The sequence below is a fragment of the Streptopelia decaocto genome (genome assembly GCF_964273445.1).
Source record: "Streptopelia decaocto genome assembly, chromosome: 2".
NCBI classification, from domain to species: Eukaryota; Metazoa; Chordata; class Aves; order Columbiformes; family Columbidae; genus Streptopelia; species Streptopelia decaocto.
In genome coordinates, this window is record NC_138655.1 from 146,895,741 (window position 1) to 146,914,711 (window position 18,971).

Here is an 18,971-nt window from a genome sequence, read left to right on the forward strand (position 1 = left end):
AGAGGTTCTCCTTCCCCTCTACTCTGCCCTGGTGAGACCACATCTGGAATATTGTGTCCAGTTCTGGGCCCCTCAGTTCCAGAAGGACAGGGAACTGCTGGAGAGAGTCCAGCGCAGGGCAACAAAGATGATTAAGGGAGTGGAGCATCTCCCTTATGAGGAAAGGCTGAGGGAGCTGGGTCTCTTTATCTTGGAGAAGAGGAGACTGAGGGGTGACCTCATTAATGTTTATAAATATGTAAAGGGTGAGTATCACGAGGATGGAGCCAGGCTCTTCTCGGTGACAACCAATGACAGGATGAGGGGCAATGCGTACAAACTGGAATACAGGAGGTTCCACTTAAATATGAGAAGAAACTTCTTAGTGAGGGTGACAGAGCCTGGAACAGGCTGCCCAGGGAGGTTGTGGAGTCTCCTTCTCTGGAGACATTTAAAATCCACCTGGACACATTCCTGTGGAACCTCATCTGGGTGTTCCTGCTCTGGTGGGGGGATTGGACTAGATGATCTTTCGAGGTCCCTTCCAATCCCTGACATTCTGTGATTCTGTGTGATTCTGTGAAACAAAAAAACATACGCTCCACTGCAGTTGTTTAAAACAAAAAGCGCCGGAGACGCCGGGGTGGTTGTGCAGGTGCAGCCGCTGCGCGCCGGGCTGCCGGCGCGCGGGCTCCGGGCCCACACGGGAGCAGCGCCAGGCGGGGGCGGCAGCGCGGGGCCTGGCGGGAACGCGGCGGGAGCGTCGCGCCCCCTGCTGGCGGCAGGGAGCAGGCGCGCAGCCCGCGCTGCCCCGCGGAAGCGCCTCCGGGACGACGGGACTCGCAAACCGCAGTTACGCGTTGGTTGTTCTGTCCCAACAGCCCTGCTCGTGTCTTCCTCTCCAAATTGTGTTGAATGTGAAGATTCGCCTTTTGGAGTGCCTTATCTGCATTAGTTTCTTTACAAATGTACTTTTAAAACATGAAATGCTGGAGGCAGCAGAAACATATTGCAAGTGACAAAATAATTGAATCTCCTTCCTTGATTGCAGATAAACTGTAAATCAGATTTTATCTGTTCTTAGTGAAGTAGAAATAATGGGGATGCACAAGCTCCTAAAAATAACAGAATAGCTGAAATCTCTGCATTTCTAGAGCAAATGTAGCCCTTTGGGGAAGTGCAAGAAATACCATCTGTGTTTCTGAAACTCTGAAGTTAATTTATTGCAGACATCTCTCTATTTACTGTAAATGGACATATTTTGTGTTGCAAAACAACATGTTGCAGTGATGAAAAATAACCAAAATACTCCCATCCAATTAACTCCAAAGGTTTTTCTACCTGAAAAAGCTCAATTTAAAAGATCAGTTTGTTTTGCATCAGGCATCAAACCTGTTTTTCCAAAGTTAGTTTCATACACATACTGAGAGCTGTTCGCAGGGAAAGCTGACAGAGGAAACTATGAAGGAGTTCAGCCTCCTATGACAGATTATATTTTTCTGATTATCAGAACAAGAAGTTTATTTTATTAATAGCTACCATCTTTGAGAGAGACTTCTTCAGAATGGACGGGCTTTCCTGACAAACTCTCCTTTTCATTGTACCTGCTAAGCACTGTAGTTCCTGGCAGTTCACATTAAATGTAAAGTATCTTTTAGAAAAAAAGCTTTTTCATCACACTATTTAACTGGAATTTGGAACATAATTCTGAGATTATGGAAATGAATACTTGCTCGAATACAGCATCTCCCATGGGAAGCTGGGGGAATATAGCACTTGACTTCAGCTGAGAGCAGCTAAACATCTTTATTTTTAAACTATGGCTGGAACTGAGCCATAAAATATGGATGGAAACGTGGATCTGAATTTCTCCAAAGTTCAGTGTGCAGTTTGGGTCCATTACAAAGATAAGTTTGGAAATAGATTTTAAACTAAATTTCTTTGCAATGCAGAGACTCCCCAGTCAAATGTTACCCTGTGAAATGTAAAAATGGAGGCAGCACATGAAAAACTGAGGCACTGTGGTTTTATATTTGACTGCAGATATTTGATGTGTCTGTTTTTCTTGTAATGCTTGGCCTTTGAATGATTGAGACCTCATCCAGACATCAACTGCTCCTGTGGCAGCAAAAATCTCCTTGAAGAGTTATCTCATTTTTCTCCCAAATCCAGACAACTGGGTTATGAGAACACAAAACATGTGAGTTATTTAGGCGAGCGGTGATGTAAACACGAAGAGGCGAGCCCCAGAAGGCAGCGCTGTGGCAGAGAGGGCAACAAAGCCGGGCACTGTCACTGCTGAGACGAGCTCAGCGCAGAAATATGTTTCTGGAATGCATATGTGATTCCTCATCCTGGGCTCATTGTCTAGGAGTTTAGATCAATAGTGCAGCAGCAAAAATTCCCATTGAGCTGAAACAAAACAAAACATGCGTTAAGAGGAGCATTGCTATTCAAGAGCACGCATTTCCTGGTTAAAATGAAGGTCAGTCATAAATTACATCTTTCATTCCCTCGGGATTTCTCTCTTGTTCTGTTTTGGCAGTTCAAGACCCCTTTGATATTTGAGCGAGGCCCTCATTTGTCCCTTTGCACATCTGAGCTTGATTATGGTTTATGGCAATGGTAATTCTTTACCTCCCCAAGGCAGCAATTTTGAGAAGAGAGAGGGAAAGCAAGTACAGTATGATTGTTTAGGAAAGAGGCACACTGCGTAATGCTTGAACCATTTCTCCATTTTATATGTGTCTCTTCTCTACGGATCGCCCTTGCACACACCAGCACTAGTGCTGAGCTCTGCTGATGGAAATGCCCCATGTCCATCAATGAAATCACTGTGTCTGGAGGCAGAAGAAATAAGGCTGTGTATTTACATATCAAAACACTGACTTCTGAGCAATAAAGTTGTGGTTTGGAAAAGGTTTTAGATGCTGTTTCCCGGTGAACACGGAGTAATCAGGTATCAATAAGCACTAAAGTTATTTTTCTGGCTGCAAAGTGCAGTGTCCAGGTCTCAGGGGGGACCCTCCCAACCTCACCCACCTTACAAAGTGAAGGGGAGTGTTCTTGCTCAGCTTCTGGAATGCGACTTTGTAAAAGAAGGCTAGATTTCCACATGGATCAGCTTTGTGCCAGTCAGTATTGCCAATCGGTTAAGCCAAAAATACACTGAGGCTTTGCGTGAAGGAACGGGATGGCTGAAACTGGGTCTTGCGCTGCTTTTCCATGTACGCAAAAGACAGAGGCAAATGTTCCAGCCAAGAATACGCTGAGAGCGTTTGAGACAACGTGAAGGTGGCAGAAAATGTCGGATGCTGATTTGCATTTTCCTATGGGTGGTATGAAGCATTTTGTTCCAGGCAGTTGCAATGGCAGTAGGATTTTTCATGTCAGTTTGTGATAAATGCTTCATTCTTTTCTTGCTTTCACTTCTCTGGCTTATACTGTGAGCTCTGTGGGTTTGTTGAGGCTTTTCACAGAGTTTGTAATGTGGAGGGCTATTAAATGCAAATAACTGACCTTGAAACTGGCACCACCAATCTGCTCTCGAAAAAAATAATTCTTATAGACCTGATGGGAGATTTACAAAATCATTTCATTGCCTTTCAGACACTACAAATGCCATCCTGTTAGGAAAGACAAGCAATGGGTACTGCTTCTTCCATAAAGGTGACCACAAACATCATGCTGGGAAGCACAGGCAGCTGGCAACTTTTGCAAGTTTGGTGTTTGATTCCAGTACCAGGCAGAAACACAACAGGCAGAATTGCCAATGATCTTCTGTTTGTTTGTGTGATACATTTTTAAAAGCTTCAATGTGTTTTAAAATAGGTCTACATGCATTTTAAATGGGTCCTCCAGAGTGCTGTAGAATTTACCAGGTACACACTATATTTTGCCATGAAGATACCCAGGAAATGTGATGAACAAAGGATACTTGTTACATTTTCCCTGGAAGAAGGAAACTTCTTAATTCCTCATACATAAGCCTTTCCTAAAAATAATGCAAAACTACTACAGTGCAGGAGAGGAACGAGGCTGTATCAGCTCTCACTGTTCCAGCAACACAATGAACCTGCTCAAGGAGAATTTTATAAGCCAAATTTTCCACTGATCTAACACTAAGGAAGGGTCCAACATGGGATTTTTCCCTTTCCTTTAGTATTTGAATTAGACTTTCAATGTTAACTTGGAACATAAAACTTGTGAAGGAACATGAAGGAAAAAAAAATGTTTATTGCATCTATCTGTCCATTTTCACTGAGATGCAAAGGTTGAAGAGCTGGGAGCCGTGGGGATGCCCAGTGCTGCGCTGCCCACAGCCAGGTGGGTGCTCAGCCTGTGGTGGTGAACGCTGCCGAACGAGCGCTTTCCTTCACACTGCCATTCTCTCATCAATCAGCCCAATTATTCTAATGAGGAGAGTTGCATCCCTCTGCTGTGAGCCCTGCTGGTTTACAGAGAGAGAGAAGTAAATAAAAAGGAACAATGCTGGCTGCTGCTGTGGGAGGGAGACAATAGTCCTGACTCCCCTCCTCACCACCAGCCCTTAGGAGGGAAGACTAGGGTGGCTTCCTGCAGGGTCATTCCAGATCAGAACTCAGATCACACACTGGGCTCATCAGCATCTGCTCAAGGAAAAAAGCGATTAAAATAGAGGGCAGAGGCATGTCGTTTTCAAGGCTCTAAGAGAACATTGGTAAAAGGATGGGATACAAAGCTTTGCAATGTCTGAGTAATTAATGCACTATAAATACTGACCTGAGCTCTAATAGCAGGATCAAGTCTTAGCTTTATGCCTTTGGATTTTTTGAGAGTAAGAAGGGAGATTTTGGGTTTTGAGTTATACCTCTACAAATTTGTGTCTTAAAAGATGTGTTTTGGTTCCTTTTCTTCCGCTGCATTAGTTCAAGTGTTCTTGAAATAATGAAAATTAGAAACTTGTTTTTCTGTAATGAAATCTTAAGATACTTATTTACAACACAAATCTAGGAGCTGAAGCTTTAAGCAAACCGCCAACTACCATGAGACTACTTACAAAAATATGACAGCCAAAATTATGTGCAGCCCTACTCATTGTTTTCTGTATTTTTCTCATGTTCCCTCATATTGTTCCCTCTTTGTGATGACTGAAACAAATCATTTAGGTCTAGATCACATATTATGATACCCACAAAGCCTCCTTGCTATTGTTTGGGCCAAATTAAAAGCGCTTGTTGAAAATAATTGTGGAATGGCATCAAAATTCATTTTCATTTTAATGAGGATTTAATTAAGTCTATTGTGATAAATTATTCATGTTAGATACTAAATTTACGTGGTTTAATAAAAAACATTTGAAAACTTCAAAAATTTTGGCAGTTCTCGCAATGCTCTCAGGAAAGTTCCTTTGGATGTTCTCAGCACCTTATCCCCTCTTTTTCAGTGTTAGATTTACTAAAATGTCTTCATCTTGCCCTTTATACAGCATACTTACTTCTATCTTTGGCTTCAGTTTGATGAATTATTCCATTCCTAAGTCCCATCTTCAGCCTCCAGCTAGATGTTGTGATCATATTTTTGGTATTTCAGATTCAAAAGAAAGCCCCTTAAATATTAGAAAACTCATCTTCCCATTTACCTTTCCTCCATTTCCGTGAGCTAAATTTATTGTGACTTTAGGAGATGCCCTCGACGCTCTTTCAGCCCTGAAATAGATTGTTCCTCTAACATTCCCAATTCTGGGAAGCGTCATGCAAGGCTGATGTTTCTTCTGACAAAAGAGGAGCAGCGGTGTACTGCTGGACGCACTCTGTCCCAGGGGCCGGCAGCTTTCCTTTCCCCTGCCATCCCATGGGGCTTCCAGCTCCTGCTGGCCTGGCAGCTCCAGAGCTCAGGTCCCAAACCAGACCTTGGTCCATGACAACTGCAGATCCTGTTGGGGCTGGACTGGAAGGAGCTTCCCTGACATGTCTGAGTAACAGTGACTGCAGAAAGGTGTGTGAAGTTGCTAAAGATAGTAATTTAAATATTCCATAAAGAAAGCAAGTTGTGTGCTACAGCACCTACAGCCATGGATTACAAAGGTGCCTTTCTTAAAGCCATCATAATTGCATCCCATTTGATTGAAGTATAACACGGGGTGAAATTTCCAATAGGTCTTTGACCGTGACCAGCTTCTAGCATTCAAAAAGACATACATCAGGCCGAGCACACAATGTGAGACATCGTTGAGTCATGAAAAATATCTAAAATTATTTATATTTGCATTTCTGAGCCTTTCACCTTTATTTGCTTTTGTGTTTTCAACATTTTCTTTACAAGAAACAGAAATATAACTTCAAAGGGGGGCAAGAAGAACAAAGAAAATGCCTCGATTTCAGGAGCCAGGCCTCTAAGAAATGCACCAACCCCTCTGATTATTAAAGTCCAGGGCAATAGCAAGCAGAGCACAAGATCTACTAACTTGCAGTAAGCCTTGTGGATTAAAATCCTCTTGGACACTTCTTAAATTCTTAGTATTATCCCAAAACTCATTCCGGAATACTAAAGTTAGTTTTGTTACCTTCTTTGCTACCATACAGGACACAGCTCTAGAATCAGAAGTTACAGATGTGGAAATTTAACACCGCACAACTACGGTGCTTGGTTTTAGGGGCTTTGCTCACACAATCGAGATTATCTTAACTACAAATTCAATCATAACTTCCCAATGTAACAAAATCACAATGTAGCAGAGGTAGCATCAAGTAGTTCGAGCAGCATACGCACACACATATATTCATTTTTGTTTACACTTCACACAGAATAGAAAGAGAAAAGGGACTCCCAAGTCCTCGTGACTGCCTCAGTGTAAGCCTACCTGTTGTGTTTTTGTACAGCACACATGTCCTTCATTTATTTAATCACCTGCTCTGTCCCAGCACCCACAAGAGGCCCCTTGTTCCATGTTCCCTGCAAAACAAACTGGCTCTTTCATGTGTGGTGGGAATGATGGGCTTGGGAAATGGGCTTGGGAAATGGAGGCTGGGCTGTGCTCTGAGGGTCCAGGCTCCAAACAGGTACTGCACTTGAAATCTCTCCTGGATGAGATTATTCAGGAAATGTACTGTTAAACAAACCAAATGTTTTTTGATACCTCTTCAAAACATTTGTTTGTGCTTTCCCACCAATGAAACAAATTCAGAAGTTATTTACAACAAAAATGTTCATGCAAGGCAGTATGGGAAGTTTTAGTTTAAGGCCACAGAAATCAACTTACACCTCGTTGTGTTTGGTTGCTGCTGACTTCACCAAAACCTGAAACTATAAAATACATATTAGCACAATGTAAGTTAAAAGGGTTACCTTAATGTCTTGGAACCAAGCTTCACTCTAGCTACACCAATGTAATAATACATGGCATACTAAGCCAGTGAAAAGGACTTCTAAAAGTTATAGACAAATTTCATAAATATATAAGCACCAAAGCGCACTGCTTGATTAAGCTTATCTAAAATGAAAAAATGTATGTTAAACTGAATGGGTCTAAGACCAAATATCCATGTTTTGGACAGGCAGTACTTGCAACCAAGCTGCAGAGGTATGCAGCTACTGGAAGAATAACTGGTCCACAATGACAAGCAAACACAGCATCTTCGTGTTTCTCCATCCCCTTCAATGGCTGCTGGTTTTTAGAATTCACATAATGAATTATTTTTCTGAAAGAAAAAGCAGAGCTCCCATTGGGCAGCTTTAGCTCTCTTCCATGTGGAACTGGCTTTTCTTGGACAAAATTATCCCATTTATTATTATTCATACCTTTAAAGGTAAAGAAAATTCTTTCCCTACTCAGCCCAGTAATGATGTAGGAAGGAACAAATAATTTTTTTAAAAAAGGCCCTCTTCAATGGCTACTGTTGCAAGAAACCCCACCCAACTCAGACCAAGGCCAGCAATTCTGTCCTTTTGTGCTTTTCTTCCTCTTTGACAGAAACCAGTACCAGACACTGCTCTGCCTCAGTTTCTTTCACTACATTATCAGAAGGCTGCCTTTTCTTTGTCAGATACAAAATGATGTGGGCTAATGAAAGAAAACAGAATTTGTCTGTTTTGGAGGAGCCAGTTTGTCACCAAGACTTTGCTATCAGTAAGTAAAAATAGAAGCCTTTATGCAAACCAGCAGGATTTTAGCCAGTGTGAAAATAACTAATCTACTGTCATCTTTCAAAACCTATGTTTGCATTCGGTCACTCCAGACAGCGGGAAAAGCATTTGTTCCTTAAAATGTTATAGTAGTCTGTGCAGACACTGTTGTTACCCAAAGATTTCACAGCATGCAGACTTTTAATTGCCTCTCCTTCCCCTCCGCAGATGAAGGCATCTGGATGTTTATCTCTAGCACACCTTACTGGGGAACATATTAGTTTGTAAAATAGAGCAGGATTACAAAGAAAATTGCTGAATACATATGATGTTGTGGAATAACTTTTCACAAGTAGCTTTACTCATACTCATCTCTATCTTAGCATGTGTTTATTATTTTGCAATATAGGCTGTATTCAAACCTTTGAGGTACTACATACCTGACCTATAATGGTTTTCTCAATGAGATAATTGATCTGCAAGCTCCAGCATTATATTATTTTCCTCTTTTTAATTTCAAGTTATAGTCTTATCAGACAGTGCAATCATTTCTGGAACAAACTCAAGTCACTCAGCACATAGCCTTAGAACTAATTAAATTACAGCATCCCATATAGACCTTCTTTATTTGCAGAAGACTATAAACAAAGTCTGTATTTGCTGAGACAAGGATATTCTCACTGACAAACCTAATAAACCTCTGTTCTTTAATCTCTACAGTGAATCAGGAACATCACATTCCATCCATCCATCACTTCAACCTGAAGGTCTTTTCGGGATGGCTTTTTCATAGGATGAAACTCCCTTCAGATCAGGTGTCTGTTGTTTCTCTACCATACAATATTCTTATCCTGTCCAACCACAACTTTTGTGGCACTATGAAACTGAAATCTCTTTTTATTTGCAAAATATTTTTCCAAGTGTGCCAGAACATGTCTGGACAATATGAAGATACTGAAAAATCTCTCTGATCACATGGTAGAACAGCAGCATCCTTCTGGTCAACAGCTTGAGATAACTAATAACATGGTAAGGCAAGGGGCTAGGAAACAGGGGCAACAAAAGCCGTTACAGTAGGAAGATGAGGATAGGGCTAGAAATGAGGGTTTATATAGCAGCAAGACTGCGCGGGCTATTGAAAGCAGAGGGTATGCAACCTAACGCAAGTTGTTAATGACAAGCCTATTTAAATTGTCCTTTCTAAAGGCAGACTACTGAAATATTAGACAGGATTCTACCACAAACATTCTATACTTTCTTTAAATGCTTAGTACATTTATATATTTGTAGCGTGTATATATATTTATTGTGTACGTGAAATAAAATACTGTCAGGTAACACTTGTTTTAGATTAAAGTAGTTTTTAATCTGAATTCATAGAGCCAGCTTCTATTCCTACAGAAGGACAGCATCCATCCATATATCTACAGTTCTTGCCTTGCCATGCTACTTCAGTGCCATTAACCCAAAACAAGCTGTGCTGGAATACGGTTGCCACACAGCCTTGTTGCTGTTACATGTGGTCAGAACACTTTTTGTGGTCTATATGCTGTTATTGATGGACTAGAATTCAGATCCTCCAATGTATTTGAACACTAGGGAACCTCAATTTCTAGAAAAACCTTAAGAGGTATTGGCACAAATACCTGGTGGTCCTACATAGACTAGCATAAGGTAATATGAAGCCTGACGAAAACAAGACAGAACAGCAGGGTCTGTAAAGACAAGCTATCAAGGTTAGGCTTGTGAAAGGTAATTCATTAGCAACTATCATTAAAAGTTATTTCTATTCCTCTGACCCATCTCCTACAGTCAGCTCTCAAACACCTGTGAGCATGGGCTTGTAGAGAGCGGCTCTGTAAAGTGGGAGAGTAGCTGCTCTGGAGATGGGATAGTTTGTCATGAGGGGTGTATCCATGGAGAAATGAGTAATACTTATAAACATCATCATGACACTGCATGAGATGTGAAGTTAGTAAGAGCAAAAAAGTACGCATCTAGTCAGTTATATCTATCCCTTTCCCCAACACAGGCTGAAAATGCATAATCCAGTTGATTTATGTTAAACACCAAACAGGACATGTGTCCCTGGGAAGTAGTCGAAATCAGAGCATTCAATTGAGGCTGAAAAAGCAAAGCCTCTATTCCCAGATGTGTCCCTGGTTTGGGGCAGATTACTACCGAGTGCCACTGTCTATCAAGATGCATAAAGATATTAACATTCTCTGTAAGGTACTTCGTGATCTGTTGATTGGAATCAGTCTTTTATGTATCCTATGAACATATATAGGTATATATTCAACATTTGAAAACACTAAAAAATAAAACCAGCATGGCATAAAACCAAATCTTGTTTCACGTAAATTGCCGCTGTGTAGGTAGTTCCTGACATTCCCAAAGAAAACCCATATATTCACAGGCACAATGTGAATGTGTATGGCACACTGCCACAGGAGGCCTCAATTGAATACCTCATTCAAAAACAAACAAACAAAAGTACATTCCAAATTGAACAAGTAACATTTGTTGCAGATCTCTTAAGACTCATTTGACCAGGAGCTTGGTGTATTACATAGTGAATACAAACCACTTACAGGCTTGTGGGCTTCAAACCTGGGTGCCTCTATTTTTCCCCTTGGCCACAGGTTTTTGAACAACTTGAATCTAAAGCAAGAACACTTTAGGCTTCAGAGAAAACCCCCTAAAGGGAACAGGATTTAAATTAAATATCCTTCTCATGGAGTCACATCTAATGTTGCATATCACTGCAAGACAGTTTGAATTCGCTCAGTTTCAACAATAGGAACAGGTTACACTTTTACAGAAAGTCCAGTGACTTCTGAATGCACAAATCTTCCTGTGTCCACATGGTCCATTGCCTTTTGGCAGGGCAAATTAACCCCTGCTAATCCCAGTACTGCAGCAGTACAATGCTTCCAGTTGTACCTGAGCTCCTGCATGTAAAGATAACCTGATTGCAACCAGGTATCACATTCCTTGTGACTGACAGCATGGACTGAGTTTTCTTTTTTTCATCTTGCTTCAGTGGACCTTGCAACAGTAAACTATGATCATTATAACCACTTGGTTTGAATCATCTCACAACTGTTTACCATGAGTCCTGCTAACAAAGGTGCTCCTCTCTTCACACAGGTGGGTGGTCTCTACTAAAAAGGCAGCTCCTGTTTTGCCCCACGCCTCCCAGGCCTGAAGTAACCATTCCCTTCATGCTAGCAACAGCTCTTAAAGACCAGTAGTTAATTAAAAGTACCATACGTTCATCAATTACAGTAAATAATCCCACTTGCTACTGGACGGTGAGCAGCACAAATCTCTGGCAGGATTTCTGTTACTGAGCAACTGCATAAGCACAAGAATTACTGCTAATTTTTTTGTTTTCAAACATCTGAGAGAATGATTCAGCTCCAAATACTGACTATATTTTTAAAAAGGCATCACAGGAGTGTCATGCTGATTTTCAACTCGAAGTGTTCTTATGGTATAAGGAAAAGGAGGCTTTAAAAAAAATTAACGCTTGCAAAACATGAAAAGGATTTTGTCTCCGGAACTGACATGCCTGATCAGAATGGGTCTCTAAGTTGTATTAACTTGTTAAGAACCATATAACAAGATGAAGATAATACTACAAACAACAATTTGATCTAATACAGATAGTGAGATTTGAAAGCATTTAGGAAAGAAATTATCTAATTTTTTACTACGTTCAACTAAATCAACTATATGAAGTGGTTTTTAAAAATGTAAGCTACAGATCTGTCATGCACTATAATGGAAATAATTTTGTAATACTGTTCCCATGTACCGCATACCAATGGAAAACCTCAAGTGCATTACGAGAACATGAGAACCTATGCATATGAAGCTTGAAAAATAACACCTATGAAGATTTAAAATGCTCCATGACCAGTCTATTCAGTATCATACTTTGAAAAATGTTTAAAATTAAGTATTAAAAATTCTTCAGGCTCTTACTTTGTTTTACAGTCTCTACCTAATACTTCTGTCTTCCTGATTTAGGCTGGCCACTGCAGGAAGCTGTGTCTCTGCCTCTAAAAAGATAATAAATGGAAACACTCAACACTGCTATAAATTGTTCATGGCCAAGTACATATATTGTATAAAACACAAATGGTGGTAAGCTGAGAGGAGAAGTCATCGCACTTAACTTCATATGCCTCGGAGTTGTAAGCGAAACTGAAGCTCCCATCACAGTCAGTGGGATCACCACCAATCCCACCTCTAGAGGGAGACTGATACAACTTTCCTCAGATGCCTTCTCGTGACACAATCTCTGTCTCTAGGTGCCCATTTTCCTCCAATGCTGATGAATCCAATAGTAACATTGGTGACATTCCAATTAAGCATATTTCCATCTATTAGAAGCTTTGAATGATGTAGCAAGCGATAGGCTTGCTACCATCAAGGCGCAAAGATCTGACACGATTATTTTTGATGCTGTTGCTAAATAAAGATATCCAAGTTCATACAAACTTTACTAAATTACTGTAGCGATGACTGCAGCAGCGACGACTGCAGCGTATCAACAGTCCAGTCTTGCACAAACAAACAAACAAAATAAAAGCAATTGTTCCACCTCACAGGATCTTTGGAAACTACTACAAAATGAAAGGCTTTTATTAGCCCCACTTCTTCTAACATCATATTTTTGTAAAATCACACAACACTGAACTACTTTTTCACACAAACCCCACAAGCTAAAGCTATGAATGACCAAATAATCATATAGCTCCCTTTTCCACAAGCCTGAACCTCTCCACCATGTTTTCTTAACAGCTAACATGCAGGTTAAGTTGTGTCACCTGCATACATCTTGTTTATACAGCTAGAGATTGAATGAAACTTCATCTGAAAACCAACTGAGGTAAAAAAGGCATAGAACAGTCACCTGAGAAGCAGCCGCTGTTTCTGACTTCCCTCCCAGTAACATAACAAATACAGACAAAGCAATCGGTGCACAAACTAAAGCAAAGGCTGATCTGGCCTTCCCCCAATAGAGAAAAAAAGATATTTATATCTATACTTAAAACCACACACATACATTAAAAAGAAAGCTAAGTGAGGAGTCTGATTTTAGGAAAGCTTGTCTATCCATCCATCCATTTATTAAAAACAAACTCCCCACCCAACAAAACACAAACAAATCAATATTAAAGCATCTATCGATATTTCTTCACTCACTACTGAAAAGGAAGAAAAATTGTATTTAAAAAAATGAAGTGTTTTAACTACTTCTTACATAAAAGACCAAGAGCCCAGGATCTAAGCAAAGTTAATTTCAGCAATTGCCACAAGCTCCATCTCCAAGTTAAGGACTTCAGCAACTGCCGTGAGCTACATCTTATCACTCAAATTTCTCCTAGGAAGTAAAATCATCTAAGGAGTAATAGATATTGTCTTCCATGCAAGACTCATCTACAGGATGAAGTTAACTGTAGATATTTGATCCTCTTGCTAACAATCTTCCAAAAGTTATTGTTCCAGAATTAAGAGTACCTTGTTCCAATTTAGCTTAATCCATTAAGTGAGACACACTTATACCACAAGAGCTAGTCAGAACTGAGATACTTAATTCTGAAACTGGAATCCAAGACCCAGCCATCTGGGTTTAGATGATAGCTTACTTCGTTGTTTGAATGGATGGTTCCTCAGGTGCCTGAAGATGCCTGGTCTTCCTAGTCTGAAGACTTCCTAGTCCAACGAAACAAATCCCCTGCATTCACCAAGAGATTAGCAGAAACTGTGGGGAGGTACCTGAACAGAAGGGTAAACATCTCCACAGACACAGTTACAGATCGCGACCACGTGCATATGCGATTCCACCTAGAGGTTCCTATAATCATCTCCACACAGAAAATTACTTTCCACATAGCATCCACAAGGAGTTTCTTTGGCAACCACAAACTATGTCATACATAATAAACTTAGTTTACTTGGCAGGAGTCAACGCTCAAATGTTTTGAAAAACATCTTGATCACTAGCGTGATGTGCTGGGTACACACTTAAGAAGTACCGCTATAAAAGCTGGGAATCATCCCTCCTCCGGTTATGTGCTGTTATTTGGAAACCAGGTGGAGGTGCTACTACATAAATTCAGGAAATGAGAGCAGTGCTCTAGATGCATTTCACTGGAGGTTTTAATCAAGAATAGACAGGAGTTTCAAAAACTGCATCTCCTCACATACCAAATAAGCTACAAGACACCCAACACAGCACTTTACATTAGGCATGACTATTTGATAACCTGAACTTTTGTCATTAAGGTTCCTGTATTGTATGCACTCAAGTAAATTACTGGGTCTAATCCAGAGTCACATACGAATCACTATTAAAAAAAAAAAAAAGTCAGGAATAAGTATGATGCTTTAAGTTTATAACCTTTATAACTTTCCATTGCAGGCTAGCCCTACAGAGCTGCTCTAAGCTGCAAATTATCATTTCTGTTCTAGCAATACTGTGTGTTAATTTAGTTTGCATATCTTCTATTCTAAACAAACTGATGCTGTTCAAAAAAAAGCTATTTATGTCAGGTATTTATACTACCTGAAAAAGCAGCCAAAATGGCCTACCACTTCAATAAAAGGATACAGTAAGTTCATTTGGGTCAACACATCATGATAAGGGTTATTTTTGAGTAACAACTTTGCATGTGCACTTACCTCACAATGACTGCCACAACTGGGAGTTATTTTACAAATAGCCAAGCCCTAGAGATATATTATTGCTCTCAGTTCATGAATCTGAATTTAAACAGAAATTTTACAGATTGTGATCAATTACATGAATTAAATGCTAACATGTCAACTTTCAAATAAAAACCTGGGAGGCTCCAGTGTATGTAAATACTAGTGAGTTACATTTTCCCTTAGTTTTGTAACACAAAAAAATCAAAAACCTCCTGTATTTTAGCTTTGACACTGTGATAGCTACGGTCATGAAGCAGCCTTCTTTAAAGACTTAGTAGGCTTCTTAAAGCTTGTTTGGTGTTAGCTGCCTAAGTAGAGCAAGAAGAAGTGTTATTCGTGAGCATTCTAAGGCAAACAAACCTGTAATTGTCTGAGAGTGATAATATGAGAAATTAACTGTACTGTTCTCTATAATGACCTATGATTTTTTCCCCACATAGACAAGTTCAAGTTCCCTTCCAGTTAATAAGAAGCAGCAGTTTACATACCCAACACTAAAGTCCTTACTCCTTAGTCTTAGTTTTCCTGAGTCTTCCTATTTTGATGTAAATTAGTTGCTACTACAGACTAGGAGAAGAGAGAATGCCAAGAAACATTCAGTCAAATCACTTTTTTGCTACTAAAAAATAGCAACATTTTTGTGTTGCACTTCAATATAAACAAGGCTGTCCTGAATGCTGCAGTATTACAACAGCAGTACCCCAGAGATTATCTAGTTTTATCACCTCAGCATTACTCAAGGGAAGGCAGTGGAAATGCTATACAAGTAAATTGTTAATTAGCTCAGTTACACTAATCCCTGATGTAGCATGGCAATCAGAATAACATAAAATTTGCTTCATGTTGGTGAAGAACTATTACTAAAACTATTCACATCTACATAACCTTTATACTTGCACCTGAGAGACACACAATTATCCAAGTAAGGAGACTAGAACTGCACAACTTTCTATTTAGTTAATTGGTACAGAAGGAAGATTTGACTACAAGATACAGCTCAAAAATAAAGTTACTGCTGTAACATATGAATGAACAGTACAAAATGCATGTGTATGTGCACACACACCCACAGAGGTTTAGTAACTACTAGAAATAGCACACAGGATTAATTTGAGATTTCTGCCATCCTGTTACCTCCTCTCTGACCTCTAAACTAGGTTCTGTTATAACCTCATCTGTAAGAAGGCCTTACAGCTGCAAACTACTTCTAATCTCATTTTCTTCTTCCATCTTTCGTTTGTACTTATTTCTCACCATTCCAAGTTGTTCACTATCCTTTACAATCTTATTACAATTATTTAGTAGACCAGTATAGAGCTAAAGTGCACTAAAATGAGGTTTCCAGAAGTTTTATTACTGGCTTTTAGTTAAGATTATCTTATTTGGCCTTGTATTTAACTCTTAGTAGTTTTGATTGAACCCCGGTAGTCTTTTTCAGGATGCCCAGAAACTACTGAAGTACAGTCATCTTTTCCTTATCCATAAATGGATTAGTTGGTCCGAGCGTACATGGTGTACCTGCCTGCAGAGCTGTGCTCTGCACACCAGGCAGGCACTGGTACCAAAACCCATCTTCTGCTATAGCGCGCCTCCTTTCTAAACAGGCTTTTGAGTATAACTCCAGAAGAACCATACAGTTCTACAGCCTAAGCCTCCACGCCCTGCATTAGTCATGTTTTCTCACCTTATCCCTCCATTATACCAGATAAGCAAGAGATGATTGTAAACAGGGGCCGTCTTTGTGCATGCATCAGACAGAACTCCAAACTCCTGGAGTAACCTAAATGGTTTGTTTCTATTGGGTCCGTAGTGGTAAAGCCTAAGCATTTGTAAAGTGAAAATAAGTAGTATCTGATCTACTTGCAGCCACTATTTTTCCATCAAACAGGAATTCACCGGTAGCCATCTGAAGCCAACCAATAAAACATTTTTTTCCCATCTTCAGAATAGCCTTGAAGCATCACCATGTTAAAATTGAGCATCTCACATCTGCCTCAATTACTTAATTAAACACTACAAAACTATGTTGCAAATATTATTTTTAACAGCAAAACATCAACTTTATTTCATCTATTTTCTAGTGCATTAAAAAATAATAATAAAACACACAGAAAGGTCAGAAGAAAATCCCTCTCTGCTTATACTGTTGTTGTAAGGTTCTGTGGCTAACCACATTTCTCACCTAGTGGAATTTTAGCACTGTGGAGTCCAAACATTTGACCGTTTCACGTTACATTGGTTTTCAGTTCTGGTGTATGCTTTAAGCTTCCCACTTCCTTCTTCAGGACATTAAGTAAAGTTCTAGAACTATCCAAAATCTTCATGTAAGCAGCTTCAGTTTCAGCAAGAATTTTATCAAGCTCATTCCGTGAAGCTACCTTTTGGGCCAGGTTTTCACATACACAGTCCAGTTGATCTTTCAGGACTTGGATTTCGTGCTGGAGTTTATTTTTTTCCTCTTCTGCTTGCTGGATTTGTCTGTTCAGCTCTTCTTTTTGAATACACAAGTCTTCAATACATTTCACAAGTTCATTATTGTAACCCTGAAGAACAGCTCCCTGCTGAGTCATCCTCCACTCCTGTCTCTCAGCTCTGCCACTGCTCCCTGAAGTCCCCTCTCAGCAACAGCCTTCTGCACTCTAAGAAAAAAAAAACAAACAAGCAAAACACCAACAAAAAAACACAGTAAAAAACAGAAAGAAAAATTCTGTAAGAGAGTCACCATGAACAATGCTACACTAGCACAGGCAGAGCCACGAGGAAAGATGCTCTGGTTCAAAGTTAACACGCTAGTTCTGAGTTGTACCACATCTCCCTTCTCAGGAAGTGGGCAGGACACAATTCCGCATCAACACTGTACGTTGACTGAAAAACGATCTCTCCTACGATACCCTCATGCCAATGCTCAACTGTGGTATCAAAATACTTATACTATAACATCTTAATACCGTTTTGACTAGGTGATGCTTTGTACCTCAGACTTCGAGAGTTTGGTCAGAAATCACCAAAAGGCCCTTTTCCCAGAGAAGGCTCAGCGGTCACCACCAGCTGCATCCACCCAGCCCCTGACGAGCGGGACCTTCCTGGCAAATCGAGCGTCAACCACTCACTTCACTCAGCGAGCCCGGGGCCACCTGAAGGAAACCCACCTGGCGCTGCTGGCTATTCACAGCGCCGGGGCGACACTTCCGCGTGTGTTCCCAGCCGCGGAACGCGCCGCTCGCTCGCCGGGGGCGGCCGTTAGCGCCCCTCACCGCCGCCCCCCGCTCAACCCTCCCCCGCTCCGGCGGCGGTTTCACCGTGCCCAGGCCGTTCTGCCGCCAGCGTCTCGCTCCCTCAGCGGCCGGGGCTGCGGCAGCCCGGCGGCGGTTCCTCGGGGGCCGGGAGCGCAGCCCCGCCACAAGGCCGGGCGGCAGGGCCTGGCCCGCGCTCGCCGCCTACCCTTGGACATTTTAACCACCTCTTCACCGCCGAGCGCTTCCACGCAGAAGACGAGCCGTACACAAAATGGCTCCTGCTTATGCATCAAGTCCCTGGGCGGAAGGGGAGGAGGGGGGAGGTAAGAGGAGACCTTCCCTTTCCTATCTCGCAGCCGGGCGCCGCTCCGCTCCCCCCGCCCCGCCGCTTCTCTCGCAATTCTCCCTCTTGCCCCCACCTGCCTGGCGTTCCCGCCCTATCGGCTCCCACCGAGGAAGCCAGCTGCCCAGCCGCGGCCCTGCTCCTGCTCGGCGGGGAAGCGAAGCGAAGCAAGGACCCCCGGGCGGCGGGGGCTCCCCTCGGCCAATCAGCCGGGCACGCCCGGCCAACGGCTGCTCCGACCGGCGGCGCCTCGAAGCCGCTGGGTGAGGGGTCACGGAAATACCCGAGCGTTTCCGAACGCTGCGCCACCCTGAAGGGAGCGTGAAAATAGCTCTACGGAAATAACCGATGTTTTCCGAAGACAGGTAGTGTTCCGGAGAGGAGGACGAGGCGGGCTGGCCGATGGGAGGAGGAGGGAGGGAGCAGCGTTACGGAACGAGCCGATGTTTGCCGAAGGGAGAGACTGAAGGGCGTTGGGCTCGGCGAAGGTTGCCGATGTTTCCCGAAGGCAGAGTCGCCCGAGAGCAAAGGGGACAGAGGGGACGGAGCATGTCGGAAAGAGCCGAAAAGAGCCGACGTTAACC

General features: G+C 41.7%; 1 protein-coding gene across 8 annotated transcripts; it reads right to left on the bottom strand.

Moving 5' to 3' along the window:
• Positions 1 to 1,160: 1,160 nt before the first annotated feature.
• On the bottom strand, positions 1,161 to 18,791 carry LOC309436905 (microtubule nucleation factor SSNA1-like). 8 transcript variants are annotated; one of them, XM_082046549.1, is made up of 3 exons: positions 18,464 to 18,791; positions 16,991 to 17,447; positions 1,161 to 2,391 (listed from the first exon to the last, which is right to left on the bottom strand). In XM_082046549.1, the coding sequence occupies exon 2, from the start codon at positions 17,376 to 17,378 to the stop codon at positions 17,034 to 17,036; it is 345 nt and encodes a 114-aa protein (XP_081902675.1). In that variant the 5' UTR covers positions 17,379 to 17,447; positions 18,464 to 18,791; the 3' UTR covers positions 1,161 to 2,391; positions 16,991 to 17,033. The 8 variants fall into 8 exon arrangements, with proteins under 8 accessions (XP_081902675.1, XP_081902674.1, XP_081902677.1 ...); XM_082046548.1 differs by lacking the exon at positions 1,161 to 2,391 and adding an exon at positions 7,245 to 7,263; XM_082046551.1 differs by lacking the exon at positions 1,161 to 2,391 and having other exon boundaries at positions 16,844 to 17,447; positions 18,468 to 18,786.
• Between the last annotated feature and the right edge of the window lie 180 nt (positions 18,792 to 18,971).